Source organism: Selaginella moellendorffii, unplaced genomic scaffold, assembly GCF_000143415.4.
Source record: "Selaginella moellendorffii unplaced genomic scaffold, v1.0 SELMOscaffold_10, whole genome shotgun sequence".
In the NCBI taxonomy this organism is placed as follows: Eukaryota; Viridiplantae; Streptophyta; class Lycopodiopsida; order Selaginellales; family Selaginellaceae; genus Selaginella; species Selaginella moellendorffii.
In genome coordinates, this window is record NW_003314271.1 from 1,978,606 (window position 1) to 1,996,697 (window position 18,092).

The window sequence follows — 18,092 nt, forward strand, 5'->3', positions numbered from 1 at the left end:
ACTATGGATTTCCTTATCCCATCTCACTTACGATGATACACATGGGATTCTCTGGAGTTGTCACGTTTTTCCTTGTGCGTGTTTTGAAGGTGAGCTATTTTTTTCCGTGGAATACATGTTCTAGCGTTTTTCTTCAGGTGGTCACTCCAGTCAAAATGACGTTCGATATGTGAGTATTATCAAGCGGTTTCAATCGTTTCCTGAGGATGGTTTTTTGTTTTGGCAGATATATATCTTGCGTTGTGCCGATAAGCGCGTTTTTTGCTTCCAGCCTTTGGTATAGTATAAACGTTTCTATACATTTCCCTAAGCTTTTGCATGGTTTCAGGTTTGGAAACACTGCTTATCTCTACATTTCCGTGGCTTTCATCCAGATGCTCAAAGCTTTGAGTAAGTTTCCAGCTTCCGTTTGCATAATGCTCTCACACTTTCTTTGTTGCTAGTGCCTGTAGCAACATTCATGATGGCTGTTTCGTGCGGAACGGATAAAGCTAGATGGGATCTGTTTCTAAACATGCTGCTCGTCAGCGTTGGAGTGGCAGTTTCTTCTTACGGTGAAATCCACTTCAACGTCATCGGTACATTCTTCCAAGTGACAGGGATTGTCTGTGAAGCTCTGCGACTAGTACTCACGCAAGTACTTCTGCAAAAGAAGGGCCTGACATTGAACCCCATCACCAGTTTATATTACATCGCCCCATGCAGGTATGTGACTTCTGGTTTCCCCTTTAGATTGTAAAATTCTGTTTTTGTTTTAGTTTTTTGTTCTTGTTTTTCCCCTGGATTGTTTTGGAGAAGCCGGCTATGGAAGTTGAACACTGGAAATTTAGCTTCTGGGTGTTTTTTACGAATGCACTGTGTGCTCTGGCGCTGAACTTCTCAATCTTCCTCGTGATTGGGAGGACAGGGGCTCTCACTGTCAGAGTGGCCGGAGTCCTGAAAGACTGGCTGCTGATAGCGCTTGGAACCATCCTTTTCCCAGAATCCAAGCTCACGGGATTAAATATCATCGGATACGCTATTGGTAACGCTGTCTCAAATCATGCATCAGTGCTAATATTTTGGAACTCGGTGTTTTCAGCACTCTCCGGAGTTGTGCTGTACAACTATTTGAAAATGCGGGACGCAACCATTGTCCACCAGATTTCTCTTGTGGATGTAGACAAGCCAAAGGTTTGGAACCACGACCCGGTTGCTCAAGTCTTTTACTAAAGACGCGTGTATGTTTCTCAGGAATGGCGGCTCGATAAGAAAGACTCCGACGTGCTCGAGAAAGATATTCCAGCCAATGCAAGCATGCCTGTTGGAGACGAGGAGGCCCCTCTCATTCCCTCTAGTCGTTTTCAGCGTAATCAAAGTGGGAACCATGATGTATAGCATTACAGAAAGAGGTACGAGAGCTAGCAAACAAATTTTTTCTCCTTGGATGTCAGGTACAAATATGGAGCGTTAGCTCTACTGTAATTCTTTTCTGCTAGCAGGACAGTTTTGAAGATAACACGATTCATAATTTTCCATTAGTATAATATTAGCTATGTAACTAGAGCTACGGAACATATGTGCAGGCAATTATAATACGTTTTCTTGTATTAATAAATTTAAGTTTAATTGCTAGGGCACTGCTGGTCTAGTCTCCCACGAGTTGGGCAGTACAAGTTTTATTTTGTGCAGTCTCTAGACAGTCACTTCCATGGACAAATGTCTAGCTCTCTAAAACTTGGAACATCATGGGACTAAGAGAGGTACAAGAGTTTATTTGTAACATTAAAGATATGCCATGGCAAGAGTTTGTTTATCTTGGTTCCAAAACTTGGAAGTTATGAGTGTGGATTATATTTGAGTTCGCAAGTTGAAGAGTTAAGCTTATGAGTTGAACTCAAGTTTCAATTATACTTTAATATGAACATTATAAACTTTAAAATATTAAGGTTATGGCAAATTTAATAATTTCACAATTCTTTACATTCTTTACATATTAGATAGATAAAAATGTTCTAAAGGACACTTCTTGTTCTAACAATTTAAATATTTACTACATGCTATAATAGGGATGTTTATTAGAACATAAACTAAAATATTTGCATAAAAAGTATCCTTGTCACTTCTTTAAATTTGTACTCTATGCTTTCTAGCTAGTAAATGTCAAGTGTTATATAATTTTAAATTATTAAATTTGAAATAAAATTCTATATAAAACCATATAACCGTTTGAAAGGAAAAAAAAATCATTGATATAAAGTTGTTACATATAAAAGAGAGAGTTTGTTTTTCTCTAGAATACATTCTTGAGGGGTTTATCATAGTATACTATCTAGAATTTATGGATCTTCAATCGCACTTTCATTCAAAAAAAAGGAAAATACACATAAATATTTATAGGTTCTTGTAATCTTTTTTCCTAAGATTCAAGGGCTAAGAGATGCAATAGTGATTTTATTGCACAACATAACCAAACCACGCAAAAGAAAGAAAGAAAATATATACATTAGTAGTGTTTTCCTAGATTTTATATAAATTAGTTGTTACTAAGTACATTATTACTTAACATTTTGATACGAAAGAGCTCACATCTCCCTTCTCTCTTTGATCAAAACAATTGTGTGTGCCATTTGTATATTCTGTCATAACAAAGCCAAGCCATTAATTTATCTTTTGCTCTTATCCTTTGTTACACCATGTAACATAAGATCACTACTTTCATCCATGATACATTCTTTTGATTCCATAGCAAATGTTTTGCTTTGCTAAGTTTAAAAAGTTTTCACCCCTAGTAAGTCTCACTAATATTTTCTATTATGGGCTTTATTCATGCCTCAACTTTGTGATCCACCCATGAAGTTTACTACATAAACCTTACATAAGCCCTAAACTGGAAACAAATCCTTAAGTGTCCTAAGAGGTTAAGTAAGAAAAAATGCAATGTTGAGAATTTTTTTTTAACTATTATGACATAGTGAATGGTTTGCAGTGTTTAATTGCCACCAAACATAATTAGGAAAAAGGGACATCAACAATTTAATAGTAAACTAGTAAGTATAATTGTGAGTGCTTAGAATATGGAAAGGGAATACAGAAATGTGCATATCTATTAACCCAAAAAACCCTAGCTTATATATAGGAGTGAGTGGTCCGGATTGAAACCAATCCGACAGCTACCAAAATCCCACTATGCGAATATTAGTATACAACATCGTAGCCATACACTTGGCCCTCACATCATCCCCTCCTCTCGGAATAATGGAAGACCATCAGGGTTCTCTTGTAGACGGGCCGAGATCTGGAGGAACGTCAGGAGGAGGCATTAGCGGATCTGTAGGTGGTATTAACTACTCCTGATCCCTTTGTATGAAGCGTTTCAACCATTGCACATGCACAATCTTTGGAGGATCGGTTTGCTGGACGTCATGCCAAACCTCATAAACTTATGGTCCAACTTGCCGCAACACCTAATACGGCCCTTTCCACTGCGCAAGGAGCCCCTTAGATAAACCACATACCGTAAGATGGGGAAAACGGACTAACACCAAATCATCCACTTTATACTCCGTAGGAGGACCATGATGGGAGTTGTACCACTGTTGTTTTCCCACTTGTACACGGCCTAAGTGTTCGGCAGACTTTGCTCAGACAAGTGGAAGGATGCTCGTCAAATACTGATCCCATGACTTAGCATCAGCAGTTCGTGGCAATCGCGAAGGTAAACCCAGCTCCATTGGTAATATTGGATTATGACCATATAAGAGTTTATATGGTGAAGCACCAACAGAACTCTACACCCCTGTGACATATGCATACCGAAGACATGGCAAATAACCATCCCAATTTGAATGCTGAAAGTTCACATACTTCACAATCATCCCCTTGAATGTCCGAACAAGCCATTCCACTAGACCGTTTGATTGTGGATGATAAGCACTGGTGAAAGTGTGGCGTATCCCCAACCGAGACGTCAAAACATGAAATGCCTCAGCCATAAATGCAGGACCATTATCCGAAAGAATCCGCTCTGGACAAAAATGCTGGAACACCACACGATTGAGGAGGAAGTATCCAATAGCAGTTGCAGAGGCACTAGCAAGAGCACCAATTTCCACCCAACGAGTCAAGTAGTCAGAAGCTACAATAACATATTCATTGCCAGCAGTCGACCGTGGAAAAGGTCCCATAAGATCAAATGCCACCAACTCAAATGGACGGGAAACTGAAATTGACTTCAACTGTCCTTCCACAGCCCGAGGGGGAGTATTACGAGCTTAGCACCAAACATAGCTACACACATACTGGATAATATCACGTCGCATCTCTGGCCAATAGAAAGACCTGCGCAACTTCTCGGTTACACGACGATGTCCCATATGCCCTCCTAGAACAAGAGAATCATGGTAGGCATGGAGAAACCGCGGAATAAAGATAGAAGGCACCACCAGCCGTAAATGATCATCAAGATCCATCCCCACAAAATAAAAAAGGCCGTCTTCAAGGCGATATTGAGAATGTAAATGCCGGAAAGGCAAGTCATCAACAAGTGATGCAGGATTCTCAAACCCATCTCGAAGCCTGCGAATCCATAGCTCAATATTTTGAGCCTCGCGAACCTCATCAAGAGAAGGTAGATCTTGCTCTGTGCCTTGTGGACACTGAACATCAAGTACAACAACCGCCGACGACACGAAATCCTCGTCTAGAAAATCCACAGAGGCTGGAACAACAGGCTCATCAGAAACATGAGAAGAGTATAGAGAAGAAAGAGGAGCTCGAGAAAGGGCATCAGCATCAGCCATAAAACTCCCTGGGCAATAAACAACATCAAAATCATATATCTGAAGTTTCAAAGCCCATCGAATAGTACGACCAAAGAAATACGGTACCTAAGATAAGTTGTATCCTTGGACCCAAACACGCACTTACCACTTCAGCTTTAAACCAACATCGTGTAGCCGATCTAACACTTTACAAACATCATGAACGTGCTCTTCCCACGTCCCCTCCGAGTGAATCAAGACATCATCAATGAAGTCAGTAATCATCTCTGGCATATCACAAAGAACCTCGTCCATCATTCGCTGGAAAGTTGCTAGAGCATTGTTCAAACCAAATGGCATCACTAAGAACTCGTACAAACCAAATGGTGTACGAAAAATAGTCTTAGGAATATCTTCTTCGGCCATCGGTACTTGCCAATACCCAGAAGCAAGATCTAGCTTGGTGAACTAACGACTTCGTTCTAGACGATCCAAGAGATCAACAGTGTGAGGAAGAGGGTACACATCCGGGATCGTCACTTCATTTAACAGACGATATTCGATGCAGAAACTAATACTCCCATCAGGCTTCATCACAAGATGAGGTTCACATGCCCAAGGACTCCACGACTTCTGAATAACACCCTTCTCCAACATCTCCTTGATGTTTGCATGTAAAATCTTGATCTCCTTGAGTGACCGACGATGAACAAGAACCTTGATTGGACAAGCATCCCTGGTGGGAATCAGATGACATGTGGCAATCTTGGCCCCAGACGATATGTTAAATTCAAAGAGATCAGAATACTCCTTCATGAACTGGTCAACAGCTGCAACACAAAGATCATCGGAGGGATTGGAAAAGGGAAGAGCAGAAAAAGATGGAAACATAGGAGGAAATAGTGGGGGAACAAAAGTAATGGAAGCAAAGGTAGAAGTAGAGGGACGAAGAGGTACGAAAGTGAGAGGAATGGATGAAACATAAGAAAATATGAGACAAGGGGGAGAAGCCTCAAAGTCACACTTTGCGTGATTGTGCTACAACCAATCCATACCAAGAATGAGGTCAAAAGCTTGACTCGGCACCACCTGCAATGACTGCAACTTAAGCTCGAGATCGCCCACACACACAACTAGGTCCGCCTCATCTCGTGCACATGCATGTGTACGGCCGTTGCCATAAAGAATGAAAACTAGATTTGCTGCACGACGCAAGTGTAGATGACAATGTGTGGCAACAGGTCGAGCAATAGAAGATAAACTCGAACCTATATCAACCAACACAGAGAGAATAATAGGAGACCTCTTGTTATAAAAACAAGCTTGGAAAGTAAACACTGGATGAACCGGTGCCAAGTGAACCCCTTGATAATATTCCCGAAAGAAAGATGGAGGGGTCACTAACTTATTCACGCAAGGTCCCTCCATTACTCGCGCGACTCCTCATTTCCCGGATGCACCTCGGTATCCAAACCTTCCACTGCAGCAGCACTAACAAGACGTTGCTGACACCAAGGTCTCCACCCAGGAAATGGAGGTTGCCAATCCGGAAAGTGCCGAGAACGCCGATAAGTATGACCAACTTCATCACACGCCTAACAACGAACATCACGGCCACGTCCACGTCCTCGCCCTTGTCCTTGGACACGAGCAGCAGCAGCATCAACCTCCATTGGAACAGGACCATCACTCATAAGAAGTGGAGCGGAAGGACGTGCAGCAAGAAGTGGAAGAGGCGACGTCTCATAACGTTGTGCCAAGCGAAGAGCATCGTTAAGGGTGGCAAGAGCAAGTGCATGCACAAAGCCGACAAGATCTTGACGAAGTGCTGGCCACAACATTCCTAGCTTGATCCGCTCCGACATATTGGGCTCCACACGAAGCAAAAGACTTCGGAAATGAATGCCAAATTGCATCACTGACTCAGATGGCCTTTGGCGAAGACGATGCAATTGTTGGAAGGCATCATCACAATCGTCGGCATGTCCGAAGGCGTGTTTGAAGACGTCCAGAAGAACACTCCAATCCCCACGAGTGGCCACACTCAATCCATTGTACCACTGCAATGCCATCCCTTGGAGACATGTGGGAAACTCACGCAAACGTCAAGCATCATCTCAAGGATGATATGTGGCAATCACCGTGAAATGATCGAACCAATAATACACATCATCCCTAAGATGCCCACGAAAGAACTCCGATCGAACACGAGGATTGGCACCAAAAGTAGGAGGAGTTGGACCACGTGCCGTGAATGCCACCATCAATTGAGTTTGGTTGTTCAATTGCAAGCACATAGCATCAATCAATTGGACCAACTGTTGCTCTAGAGTCAATAGCAATAAATATTATAATGTAATATCTTGTCCCTTGTAAAGCCTCTAGCTCTACATATTTTACAAATTCAATAGTTTATACAATGGAAAATTAGATGATGAGCAACACCTCTATTTCATAAGATTTGGTATTGCTTTTAAGTTTTATGAATTAAAAAATGATATTACTTTTGGCCATAGAATAAAAAAAATGTGTTATATTATTTTGAAGTGGAAAAAATTACAATATTATTGATTTTAACTGAATTCCCCAAGTAACATCTTGGCAGCTTTGAATATTATGTTGAACACTAAGAGCATCCTTTGGAGGCATACACTTACATCCATATGTAACTTTCGCATGGAAGCAAGGCTCAAGTGACACCATCTTAGAGCAGTTCTTCTTGTTATCTAGGATCCAAGGCTTTATTCCTGCAAGGCCGTGGCCAACATATCCAAAAGTTGATCCAGGACTTGTTATTAGCTCATCACAGAAAGAAAGCAAAAACATCTCTGCAAGTGCTTTCTCTTCATGCTCTTGATTGTCAACCTTTTGCTCATTCTCTTGGCTTGGAGTGAAAACTCGAACTAATGATCCATCTTCTGCAGAATTCAAGTAGAGTTCTCTCAACCTCTTAAAGTACATCCCATCAAGTGAAGTCACTATAGCAGTAATGAATTGTGTGGGAATTCTAGAAGCTTGAGTTGAATTGTTGGACTTGATGGATTTTGGAAGGAGGCCATTGTCTTGAGCACAGTCGATCATCTTGTTTAGAAAATGTTCATGACCATTAGATCCAAGGTGCTCTAGCAATCTCATTTGAATACCAACCACTTTACTTGCATTAGCTATGTAATCCTCATAAATTCTCACCGTTCTACTCCAAACTTGATTTGAGGGATGAAACAAATACCTTCCAAGGTGGTGAAACACAGTCTCTTGCTCTGGAAATAACATATCTAGTTCTAACTTGAAACTTGGAACGTTGTACAAGCTTGGAATGAAATAAAGATTAACAACGATTGCCAACCATGGGATTTTCTCACTTAACATCTGCTGCTCGTGCTCACAGAAAAACTTATCTCCAAGACCATCAAAACTATCAATAATTTCAATCAGACCATACCCTTGAACTTTGAGATCACCCTTACAATTATCAAACTGAAGTCTATGCTTGGCATGATTGAACAAATAAATTGGAAAATCTGTGGAGAGAAACCAAGAACTGGTAGGAAAAGGCTCGCAAAATAGTTGTGCCATGTAATTCTCTGGCCCTGGCTCAATCAGCAAAACTCTATTTGTCAATAGAGCATAGGCAAAAGTAGCAGTGATGGAGATAATCTTGTTTCCGAGACCACTATAACTTTTCCACACTATAAACTTGCACCGGGAATCACTAGCATTACTTCTAAAATGATGGAAAGCTTCAACATAGTCATGAGTACAATGAGCATGGAGTTCTTCATATGCTCGAAGCCTTTTGAGAAGGTATGGTGATGGCACATATTGTGAGCTTTTCCTCCGATAGCGGTGCTGTTCGAGACGGGACTTGCAATGATCATCCCTTTCTTTAACAAGAAGTAAACCATTAAAAGTTGTGTGATCAAATTGTTGATGATTTTGGCGAAGGTATTGCAAAAACTTTTGCTTTTTCAATATCAAATCAAACACAGGGAAGTAAAGAGCAAAGATGAACACACAAAATACAATAAATATAAGCAATCTTCCTTTCATTTGCTTCATAAGATCCACCCTCTTTTTTTTCAAACCAAATTAAGTAACCAAACCAAATCGGGTGAGATATTCTTATTTTGACATATAGATAGATAGTAGATAGATAGGACCAGCGGACAGGGTTGATCAACAAAGAAAAGATGAACGTGTCAGAAAGGAAGAAGAGAAGCTCGCTCAGCCCGAAACGATGCTTATGAGGCTAGAAAAACATATCAGTTTGATAAATGGTTAACATTTTACTAAAACACTGTTGGTCTAGCGGTAGAATAGTTCCCTGCCACGGAACAGACCGGGTTCGATTCCCGGGCAGTGCAATCGTTTTTGTTGTTTATTTGGATAAGATTACTAGGAGTTTAGCAGAGTCGCTTCGGGAAAAAGGTCATGGAGCTCCATTTTTTGGTGCTTGCGGTGCTCGGCGCCGTCGCATTGTGTGGCCGTGCCGACAAGACGTGTGAGGAATTAGGGTTCACTGGCCTCGCGCTTTGCTCCGACTGCGATGCCTTCGCCGAAATCGTCAAGGATCAAGGTAAAATTTGTTGCTGTTCTTCCATGATTGGTGAATTCATTTGATTCGATTCAAAGAGCTGGAATTGGACTGTCGAAAATGCTGCGCTGAAGAGAACGAGGAGTCGCTCAGCAAGGTATAGGGTTCTTCTGGAATGAATCCTGTTAATTTTTCTTTTTTTATTTTGTAGCTTACTTTCTCTGGAGCTCGTTTGGAAGTTTGTATGAGGAAGCTCATGTTTTACCCCCACGTCCAGACCTTTATCGAGAGCAAGCTGGAGAAATTCCCGGCCGTCCAAGCTCAATATCGATTCAATGCGTCGCCCAAGCTCATACTTCTTGACGAGGATGGTAACGAGAAGGAAACAGTCAGGTTTGTGTCGATGAGAGAAAAAGAAAAACCCATTCTTATCGGCTTGTTTTCGTTCGTCTTGCCTTGTAGGATTGACAATTGGAAAACGGAGCATATCGAGCAGTTCTTAGAACAAAAAGTGAAACCGAAGCATACCGAGATCTAATCCGATATCACTTAGAAGACATTTTTTGGTAATGAGATTTTCGACAGGAGTTCTCTGTGAATCTAAAGCTGCGGTGAAACATGTGAGTTGTTTTTCATTTCAAGTGTTCCTGGTTGTTGCTTGTGAGCTCTTTCGAATTGTTTTGGCTCGTTTACACGTACTGTTCGTGTTTTAAGACTTCATCCACAGCTTTCCGATTCGGCATACTTGGAATCGCTCCTTTTGCTCTCACGCACACTGATGCAGCAGCAGCTGAGAAGAAAACAACAGCAAGAACAAGATGGTCGAAAAACAAAACGCGAAAGACTGATTTCCCAATACCTGCAAATCTCAAGGCCTCGGCTGGCTCTTTGCCTTCGAGAATTGCGACCGTGAAGGCAGCAGTGAAAGTATCTCCAGCGCCTGTAGTGTCGACAACAGCCGGGGCTGGAATTGCTGGTTGGAGAATGGGACTCTCGTCAGCTTTTGCAAGCATAGAGCCTTGAACTCCTCGCTTCACCAGAACTTGTTTCACTCCCTGTCACAAAGGTTTGTTTCTTAGTTTGATCTTTTCCTTTCTCTCTCTCTCTCTCTCTCTCTCTCTCTCTCTTCTCACCATGTCGAGGCACTTGTTTGCAGCACGGACGACTTCCTGCGTTGTCTCCGTCGGCATGCTCGTGAGACGAGCAAGCTCCGTCTCGTTTGGACTCAAAACCGTGATATACTTGAGAAGTTCTTCCGGAATGGGCGAATCGAAGCCTCCTGCGTCCATGATGACGGGAATGTCCGCTTCTCTTGCAATCCGAAAAAGGCAACCGAAGTGTGAGCGAGCTTCGCAACGACGACCAAGGAAGAGAAACTCGGTAAAAATTCAACTTTGAGTACCTTTGCGGCTTCGATGTTGACATCGTCTGGGATTTCTCTCTGCAGGAGAAGAGCGCCGGCTTTTCGAATGGTTTCCTCGGCCTGGACGGGAATGGTCGACGATCCCGTCCGCTTCTTCCACGCAGTGTTCGCGCCTCCAACAATGACGATGGAGTTTAGTCCATTCGGCTGGAGCATGACGATGGCATGACCTGTTGGCCCAGAGACTGTGTTGAGATAGTCGAGGCGAACTCCAGAGGTCTGTAGTGCATCTCTCAACATCGTCGCATTTCCATCTTTCCCGACCTGTAAGATCGAGACACAGTGTTCAATCCTTTTTTTTTATTGTACTTCCTTTCCAGGAACTTTGATCTTATCCTCGTGAGGAGCTAGAGTTTCCCGAAGATCTAGATCGCTTTCTCATACCTGGCCAACGAAGAACGTTGGGAAGGAGAGGCGAGCAGCGCAAGCGGCTTGATTCGCTCCCTTTCCTCCTGGTAAAGTTTGTCCATTCCTCGCAGCCAGCGTCTCGCCCTCCTTTGGCATTCGATCCAGCTCCACATACATGTCCGCATTCGCCGATCCCACCACGACCAGCGGCCGCGCCAGTAGAAGCTCGCCCATATCAATCTAATTGTCTCGTTGTTCCTAGCTAGGCTTTTAATACGCGAGGAAGAAGGGGTTGAATCATGTGTGGAATATGCCAAATGGCCCGCAGAATATACCACCGCGAGAATTTGCGGTGGAATATGCAAATTGCAAAAAACTTATCTATATGAGGTATCGAACACCTCACTCCACTTGAATCATATGATAGAATATGCGGAGATACTACCGCTATTTGCGGTGGAATATGCTAAATTCATGGTTTGCCATGGGCAGGGATCGAACACCATACTCCACAGTCCACACGCTCCTTGCAAATATCTACGTGTGCCTATGGCCATGCTTGGGCAGTCCACACACACACGTCCTTCGTGCTCGACCTAGAACAGAGAAGCGCTACTTAGGGTTTTGGATTTTGTTTTGCCTGGCGCTGCAGTGCATGCCGAGGAGAGGGAGCGATTAGGGATTTTCGAGCGATTGGCAGCGCGCGGGCAGTGTCCGGGCATCGCATTTCGCGAATTGTGTAGCAGGCATGGAGATTTTGGAGGAAAATCTGCTTGCATGGCCGCCGGTTCCACCGTGACGAGGAATTGGAATCCACATCGATCGCAGCGATATGGCATGCGCGGCTCACTATCCAGGTTCGAGGAATGGCGCTCTCGTCGATGAGCTAGCGCTCACTGCATTGGATTTTCTTGTCCTCAGCATTGGTGGAGGCAGCTCCGAGCTGTAGAAGGTGTTGCTGTACAATCTCTGCATGGATTGCGCCCCGGCAACTCACTGGCACTCTAGCCAACACCGCTGATTCTCATCTCCAGACTGAAATTAAGTCGAAAAGGGGATTTCTTCGAACAGCTGCTATTCTACAGGTGCGTAAAGTTTCCCATCAATCTCTTCTATCTCTGAGAAAAGCGTGCTCTCGTAGAAGTCTTCCGCTTATAAAAGGCTGCGGAGCTGTCGTGTTCACAATGGATCGGATACCTCCGAGGAATATGGATTCAGTTCACTATGGGATGTAAGTTCTTTCTGATTTTTCTTGTATCTAGTTCTTGATTTCTCACGCCACCAGAAACTGCGGACTAGCATCTCTTACCTTTCGCAAGGAGAACTTAACAGGGTGAAAGAAGCTCTGAAGGTACGAAGATATGCACGGATTTTTCTTTTGGCTCAGTACTTTCGCAGTTGGCTTTCGATGCACACGACGGGCAAAAACGGCGGAGTGGTGAGCCTTATATCATCCATCCGGTTGAGGTCGGACGCATACTTGGCGAGCTTGTAAGTAGTTCAGAAGCCGTTTTTAGCTTCACGCTTACGTACATGCCTAGGAAATGGATTGGGAAACTATTGCGGCTGGACTTCTTCACGACACTGTGGAGGACACGGACTTTGTAACTTTTGAAAAGCTAGAGGAAGAGTTTGGTTTTAATGTCCGCAGGATCGTCGAAGGTGAAACGAAGGTACGTCGCAGGAAACATCTTTTGAAAAGAATACAAATACAACTGATTCAAATCTGCAGGTTTCTAAGCTGGGAAAGATTCAATTTTCTGATTCTCAGGCCGCAGTACAGGATGCTCAGGCGGACGATTTGCGACAGATGTTTCTTGCAATGACAGAGGAGGTTCTGTACTTGATTTTTTTTAATCCTTGTCATCTCATCACTGCTTTTATTTATTTTAGGTGCGCGTGATCGTTGTGAAGCTTGCTGACAGACTGCACAATATGCGCACGTTGTCGTTCATGCCAGAACACAAACAAGTTAGGCGTCCACTTTAAGCGAGCTCACGGTGCTAACACTTATTTCTTCAGAGGCATATTGCTCTTGAAACGCTTCAGGTTTTTGCACCATTGGCTAGATTGCTAGGTATACATAAAATCAAGGTACTGAAATGCACTTTTTGGTCTTGGTCCTAACAATGACGTGCTCTTTTTTCATTCAGTCAGAACTGGAAGAGCTATCTTTTATGTATGCGTATCCTGCAGATTATATTGACATGAAAAAAAAAGTCGAGAAGCATTTTAAAAGTCAAAGCGATCTGATTTTGCAGGTAAGTTTGTTTTGTCTTTGTTGTGTTCTTGACACGTTGTGGACAGGCCAAAAATGCGTTGGTAAAGTCTGTGCAAAGCGATCAATTTCTTTCTCATGTAATTGATGGTGTCAACATTTTTACTTTATGTAAAGACCTGTATAGGTATTGTTTCAAAATACGTATTGGAATTGTGAAGGAGCGGGTTTGCATGCAGCATATACAAGAAAAAGAAAAATCTAGAAGAAGCTGGAGACGTTGCTCAGGTAGTAATATTTACCGGTTATGCCACCTGAATTTCCACTGTGTTACAGGTGAGGATTGTGCTGCAGCCGAAGCAGGATTCCATCGATCGTCTGTGCAGTGCCAAACAAGTATCGTGTCTATTATCGGTTTGTTTTTGGTAACTTGAAATGATTGCTGCAGGTCTGCTATCATGTTCTCGGACTGGTACACACATTATGGTCTCCTGTACCGCAAACCGTAAGTTTTTCTTTGTAATGCCACTGAACTTAAAATTCGTGCTCAGATGAAAGACTACATTGCTACCCCAAAACCCAATGGCTACCAAAGTCTACACACTAAAGTCATCCCATTTGGTTCAAAGACATTTTTCCCACTGGAAATTCAGGTGCTTAATAGTTGCTATGTTGGTCTATTTTCTTAAAAACTTTTGTTTGCAGATTAGAACAGACAAAATGGACAAAATTGCGCAGTATGGCATTGCCGTGCACTTCAGTGGAAGCATAGCCTTAACACCAGCTATAAATGGTTCAAGGCAACAATCTAACTGTTTGAATGCTGCAGATCTTGCTCGCAGGGTATAGAAGTGTAGGGACGCAGATCTTCTCTTTCCTGAAGTATACTTAACTGTTTCTTTCTCAGGTTAGCTGGCTGAACTCTATCCGACAATGGCAAGAAGAATTTGTTGGTAATATGACCTCAAGGGAGTTTGTTGACACTGTGACTGTTGATCTACTGGGGAGCCGAGTTTTTGTATTTACTCCAAAGGGAGAGGTTAGCTGGATAGTTAGTAACCATCATCACGTTGCTAAGGTTTGGCTTTGCGCAGATCAAAAATCTTCCAAGAGGCGCAACAGTTGTGGACTACGCGTACCAATTGCATGCGGATGTTGGCAACAAGATGGTTGGAGCAAAGGTAAGCTAAATCTTACTGTCTATCAATTCATGTATTTGTTTTGTCAGGTCAATGGCAACCTTGTATCGCCAACACACGTTTTATCAAATGCCGAGGTGGTGGAGATTTTGACATATGAGGTAATAAAGTTCACTTTTATCTCGCCTCTTCAACGTTTCGTTGCTTGCAACGTCAGGGCATATCAAACAAGAAGCAATTCTTACGGCACAAGCGGTGGCTGCATTTTGCGAGGACGAGAAGCGCCAGACACAAGCTGACGAAGTTTCTGAAGGAACAGGCACTTCTATCCGCGATAGAGCTGACAGCTGACGCTGTTAAAAAGTTCCTTTCCAACTCCGAAGAGCTTACTAGCGGGGAAGGACATCCAGTGACTGACGAGGACAAGGATCGGGATCGGGCTATGGCCGGTTTTAGTGGACACTTCAGCATGAACGATCTGGCTACTTCGAATCCCTACGCTGCCAAGTTGCTGCCAGTCCAAGACGCTATGATGTACGGTGGACGGATGATCAACGGGAAGCACGCCAAGAGGGGCGAGCTAGCCGGTAAACTGGGACGAGGGACTTGCGTTATTGGGAGTGCTGCCTCGGACAGCCAGAGAACGTATACTTACATTAACAACGTAACGGACGCCAGCCGAAGTCGAGAAGACTGGTTGATTGGCAGGCTAAAGAACTGGCAATGCCTGGGAAGCTCTGTGCAATGGTTCAGCATTTGCTGCATGGATCGAAGAAGTAAGCTGTTTTCCTGTCCTTGCTTTTTCTCCGCTAAGAAGAGGTGTTTATCAGACATTCTTGCGGAAGTAACAGGAGCTTTAGGCGGAGCTGGGATCTTAATTTGCGCCTGTGTGGTAAGACTTAAGAGCCTGGAGTTTCTCGCATATTATCACACATTGTCTGTCGTTAGGCTGAAACAGATGGGGTGAAGGGATTAGGGACGATGCTCTTCCACATTGAAGGTAGCACGGATAATCTGGTAAGTTTGAGAAATACCAATTACTGGCTCATACTTCATGCCTTTGTTTTGGCTAGTGGGAAGCATGCTCCAGTATGGATATGATCGATGGGATCTTGAATTGGTCCATCGGTTGCTGCTGGCAACCTCCAGATACGAGGCAACGTATCGACTTGCAATATAATGCTTAGAGTGAGGTTTCTAATGACAATTTCACTGCTTCTCTACTAAAAACTAGTTAGTGACACTCTTCTGCTAATAAGGTCTTAAATATATCTTTATTTTAAAACATCTATATTTATAAACATTTTGTAAGGTTTATAAATATATGTATATAATAATTTGTTATGCGTTGCATGTAGCAATGTTTGGTTTGTTTAATAGTAGTGTTATTCTTACTTATTAATCCAATTGATCAAATAAAAACTTATAATTATAAATATGTTTATAATTTATAAACACAAGATTAATCTTATTGCATATCAACCATTAGATGGTAGAATAAAAAAAATATTAAAAAGTGTTTAAGAAAGTATAATCATAAATATATTTATAAATTATAAATACAAGATTAATCTAAATGAATAACAACCATTAGATGGTAGAATATTCTAGAATATCTAAGCATATTCTAGGTACATTCACTACCATCCTAGCAAGTCTATTTAGGATTAAATTTGGTCCATCCATTCTTTTATATAAATAAGGGTTTAAACCTAATATATTTAATTGGTGGAGGTGAGGAACATTATAATTTATCCTTGAAGGGTAAAACTTTTTGACAATATTTTACTCTAGTATTCCTTTTTGTTCTTATTTCTTCATTCTCTTTTAAATTTAGATCTATATTACTTTTTTGCAAAATCTAGAATTTTAACTATTGTTATGCTTAAATTTGTTTTTTCTTTTGATTTTCATTGCATTCTTGTTTTTTGCCATGCCATACTATCATTAATCAAAAAGTATGTCATTTAAGGTTGTTGATGTTACTCCATTAGATCAAGTTTTTGGTATTGTGGGGTGTGATCATATTAATGTTGCACCCATCTTTGGTGTATTGCCATCTCTAGTTTTTATAAGACATGATTACATGGTTTGTCCTATTCTTGGTGTTTTGCCATCTCTTGTTGATGTGGAATGTGATCATGACATTGATTGACAAACTATGAATGATGTAATCCAGTTTTTAGAGAATATTCAAAAATCAAGTTTATAAGAAGACAATATGTACAAGCTCAAGTGGATTCTAGATTGTGATGATAAACTTGATTATTATAAAGATAGTTTTTCTAGATTGTGATGATAAACTTGATTATTATAAAGATAGTTTTTCTAGATTGTGATGATAAACTTGATTATTATAAAGATAGTTTTTCTAGATTGTGATGATAAACTTGATTATTATAAAGATAGTTTTGGAGACAAAATAGAGATTTCATAGAGTAAGTGTTAATCTTTCAATTTGCTATTTAATCCTCCCTCTTTATCTTCTATTCTTTCCCAACCTTCTTTTTATTTCTTAACTTGAGCCACCTTTTTATATTTCTAGTGTTTCTTCCTTATTTGCAATGTTTATTTTTCATGGTATATCAATCATTTGTGACTTTTATAATTATCATTCTCAATCTAGTGTTGAGTTGAGTGTTTCTATCTTTGATCAGTTCTAGCATTAAATATTCCTTTGTTGCAAGGGTTAAGTCACTTTGGCCAGAGTTTTAGGTTGAGTGTATGGCTCTGGTCGAGAATGCTGTTGAAAGCTTTCATTTTATTATTGCTACTACAATATTTATGTATTACTTTGAGAGTGTAAACTTTTTTATTAATTTTTCTTAAGTGTTGAGCTGTGTGTTAGGGAGGTTGAATAGTGTGAATCTTTTGTTTATTTCACAGTGGCCAAAATACCCTAATATCTAGGTTTTGATCATATTTATGCCTTTTCTCCTTATTTATATTTTGACAACTATTGAAAATTCTTCTTTTGATGCTTTTTCATCCACTTTTTCTTCTTTTACAGTGTTTCTTCCCCAATTTTTCTCATTTTCTCTTCTTTGCTCTAACACTTCAAATTATTTTTTCTTCAGAGACAAAGTTTGGCCTCGATAATAGAGTGAGGACGAACAGATACAGTGATGGAACAAAGATGAATGACATAAATTGTGAAGTAAGGACAAATATAGTAAGTCCGAATAAAACATTTAACCTTGATGTAATAAGGCTGAATAAATGTGATAATAGAGTGAAGCCAAATATAAATGGTAGAGTGAGGATAAATGTAAATCCAGACAAAGTTACAATTTTTTTCCTTTGAGAAATGGATAAAGATGATATAAAGGATGAATGAAGTGAGTCAAACCTTTTATATGTAATGCTGAACAAAGTTGTGAGTTTGAGTTAATATGGGTTTTAGATGTTGATTGAAGGGAAGATGCAAAGGCAAGTTTTGCTTATGGTAATGAGTTTGAGTTAACAATAATCTTAGAAAATCATTAATAGGTAGACTTAAAAATAGGATATATTAGTTATTGCAATAGTGCTTTATAAACTATATTAACTCTCAAAGTCCCTTGTTTTTATTCAAAGTTATGGCTTTGGGGTTAATTCAACAATTTAGTAGTTGCACATAAAGTTGTAATTAATTCATAAAGGTTTCATAATCAAGTAATGTTTGTGCTATGCCTTTGGGTTTTGTTTT

General features: G+C 41.0%; 5 protein-coding genes across 6 annotated transcripts; 3 read left to right on the forward strand and 2 right to left on the reverse strand.

The window, feature by feature from the left end:
• The first annotated feature begins 6 nt into the window (after positions 1-6).
• LOC9650324 (probable sugar phosphate/phosphate translocator At3g17430) lies at positions 7-1,526 on the forward strand. The gene is made up of 8 exons (XM_024673229.1): positions 7-89; positions 138-169; positions 227-277; positions 329-390; positions 444-705; positions 759-1,024; positions 1,082-1,173; positions 1,234-1,526. Exons 1-8 carry the CDS (start codon positions 33-35, stop codon positions 1,375-1,377), a joined length of 966 nt encoding a protein of 321 aa, XP_024528997.1. The 5' UTR covers positions 7-32; the 3' UTR covers positions 1,378-1,526.
• Positions 1,527-7,253: 5,727 nt separating this feature from the next.
• On the reverse strand, positions 7,254-8,318 carry LOC112345735 (galactoside 2-alpha-L-fucosyltransferase-like). The gene has a single exon (XM_024673027.1). It carries the CDS (start codon positions 8,316-8,318, stop codon positions 7,299-7,301), a length of 1,020 nt encoding a protein of 339 aa, XP_024528795.1. The 3' UTR covers positions 7,254-7,298.
• Positions 8,319-9,133: 815 nt separating this feature from the next.
• LOC9631410 (selenoprotein F) lies at positions 9,134-9,895 on the forward strand. The gene is made up of 4 exons (XM_002968189.2): positions 9,134-9,318; positions 9,375-9,433; positions 9,488-9,669; positions 9,739-9,895. Exons 1-4 carry the CDS (start codon positions 9,174-9,176, stop codon positions 9,812-9,814), a joined length of 462 nt encoding a protein of 153 aa, XP_002968235.1. The 5' UTR covers positions 9,134-9,173; the 3' UTR covers positions 9,815-9,895.
• LOC9631411 (ribokinase) lies at positions 9,802-11,327 on the reverse strand. The gene is made up of 5 exons (XM_024673484.1): positions 11,084-11,327; positions 10,679-10,963; positions 10,410-10,595; positions 10,136-10,331; positions 9,802-10,066 (listed from the first exon to the last, which is right to left on the reverse strand). Exons 1-5 carry the CDS (start codon positions 11,279-11,281, stop codon positions 9,966-9,968), a joined length of 966 nt encoding a protein of 321 aa, XP_024529252.1. The 5' UTR covers positions 11,282-11,327; the 3' UTR covers positions 9,802-9,965.
• Positions 11,328-11,586: 259 nt separating this feature from the next.
• LOC9650325 (putative GTP diphosphokinase RSH1, chloroplastic) lies at positions 11,587-15,695 on the forward strand. 2 transcript variants are annotated; one of them, XM_002968190.2, is made up of 23 exons: positions 11,587-11,904; positions 11,969-12,132; positions 12,189-12,278; positions 12,333-12,398; positions 12,446-12,538; positions 12,589-12,720; positions 12,780-12,881; positions 12,941-13,018; positions 13,070-13,141; positions 13,201-13,308; positions 13,355-13,452; positions 13,505-13,553; positions 13,602-13,661; positions 13,714-13,770; positions 13,817-13,918; positions 13,971-14,108; positions 14,173-14,304; positions 14,360-14,446; positions 14,494-14,565; positions 14,622-15,180; positions 15,235-15,296; positions 15,353-15,421; positions 15,478-15,695. In XM_002968190.2, exons 1-23 carry the CDS (start codon positions 11,880-11,882, stop codon positions 15,589-15,591), a joined length of 2,529 nt encoding a protein of 842 aa, XP_002968236.2. In that variant the 5' UTR covers positions 11,587-11,879; the 3' UTR covers positions 15,592-15,695. The 2 variants fall into 2 exon arrangements, with proteins under 2 accessions (XP_002968236.2, XP_024529147.1); XM_024673379.1 differs by having other exon boundaries at positions 12,192-12,278.
• Positions 15,696-18,092: the final 2,397 nt, after the last annotated feature.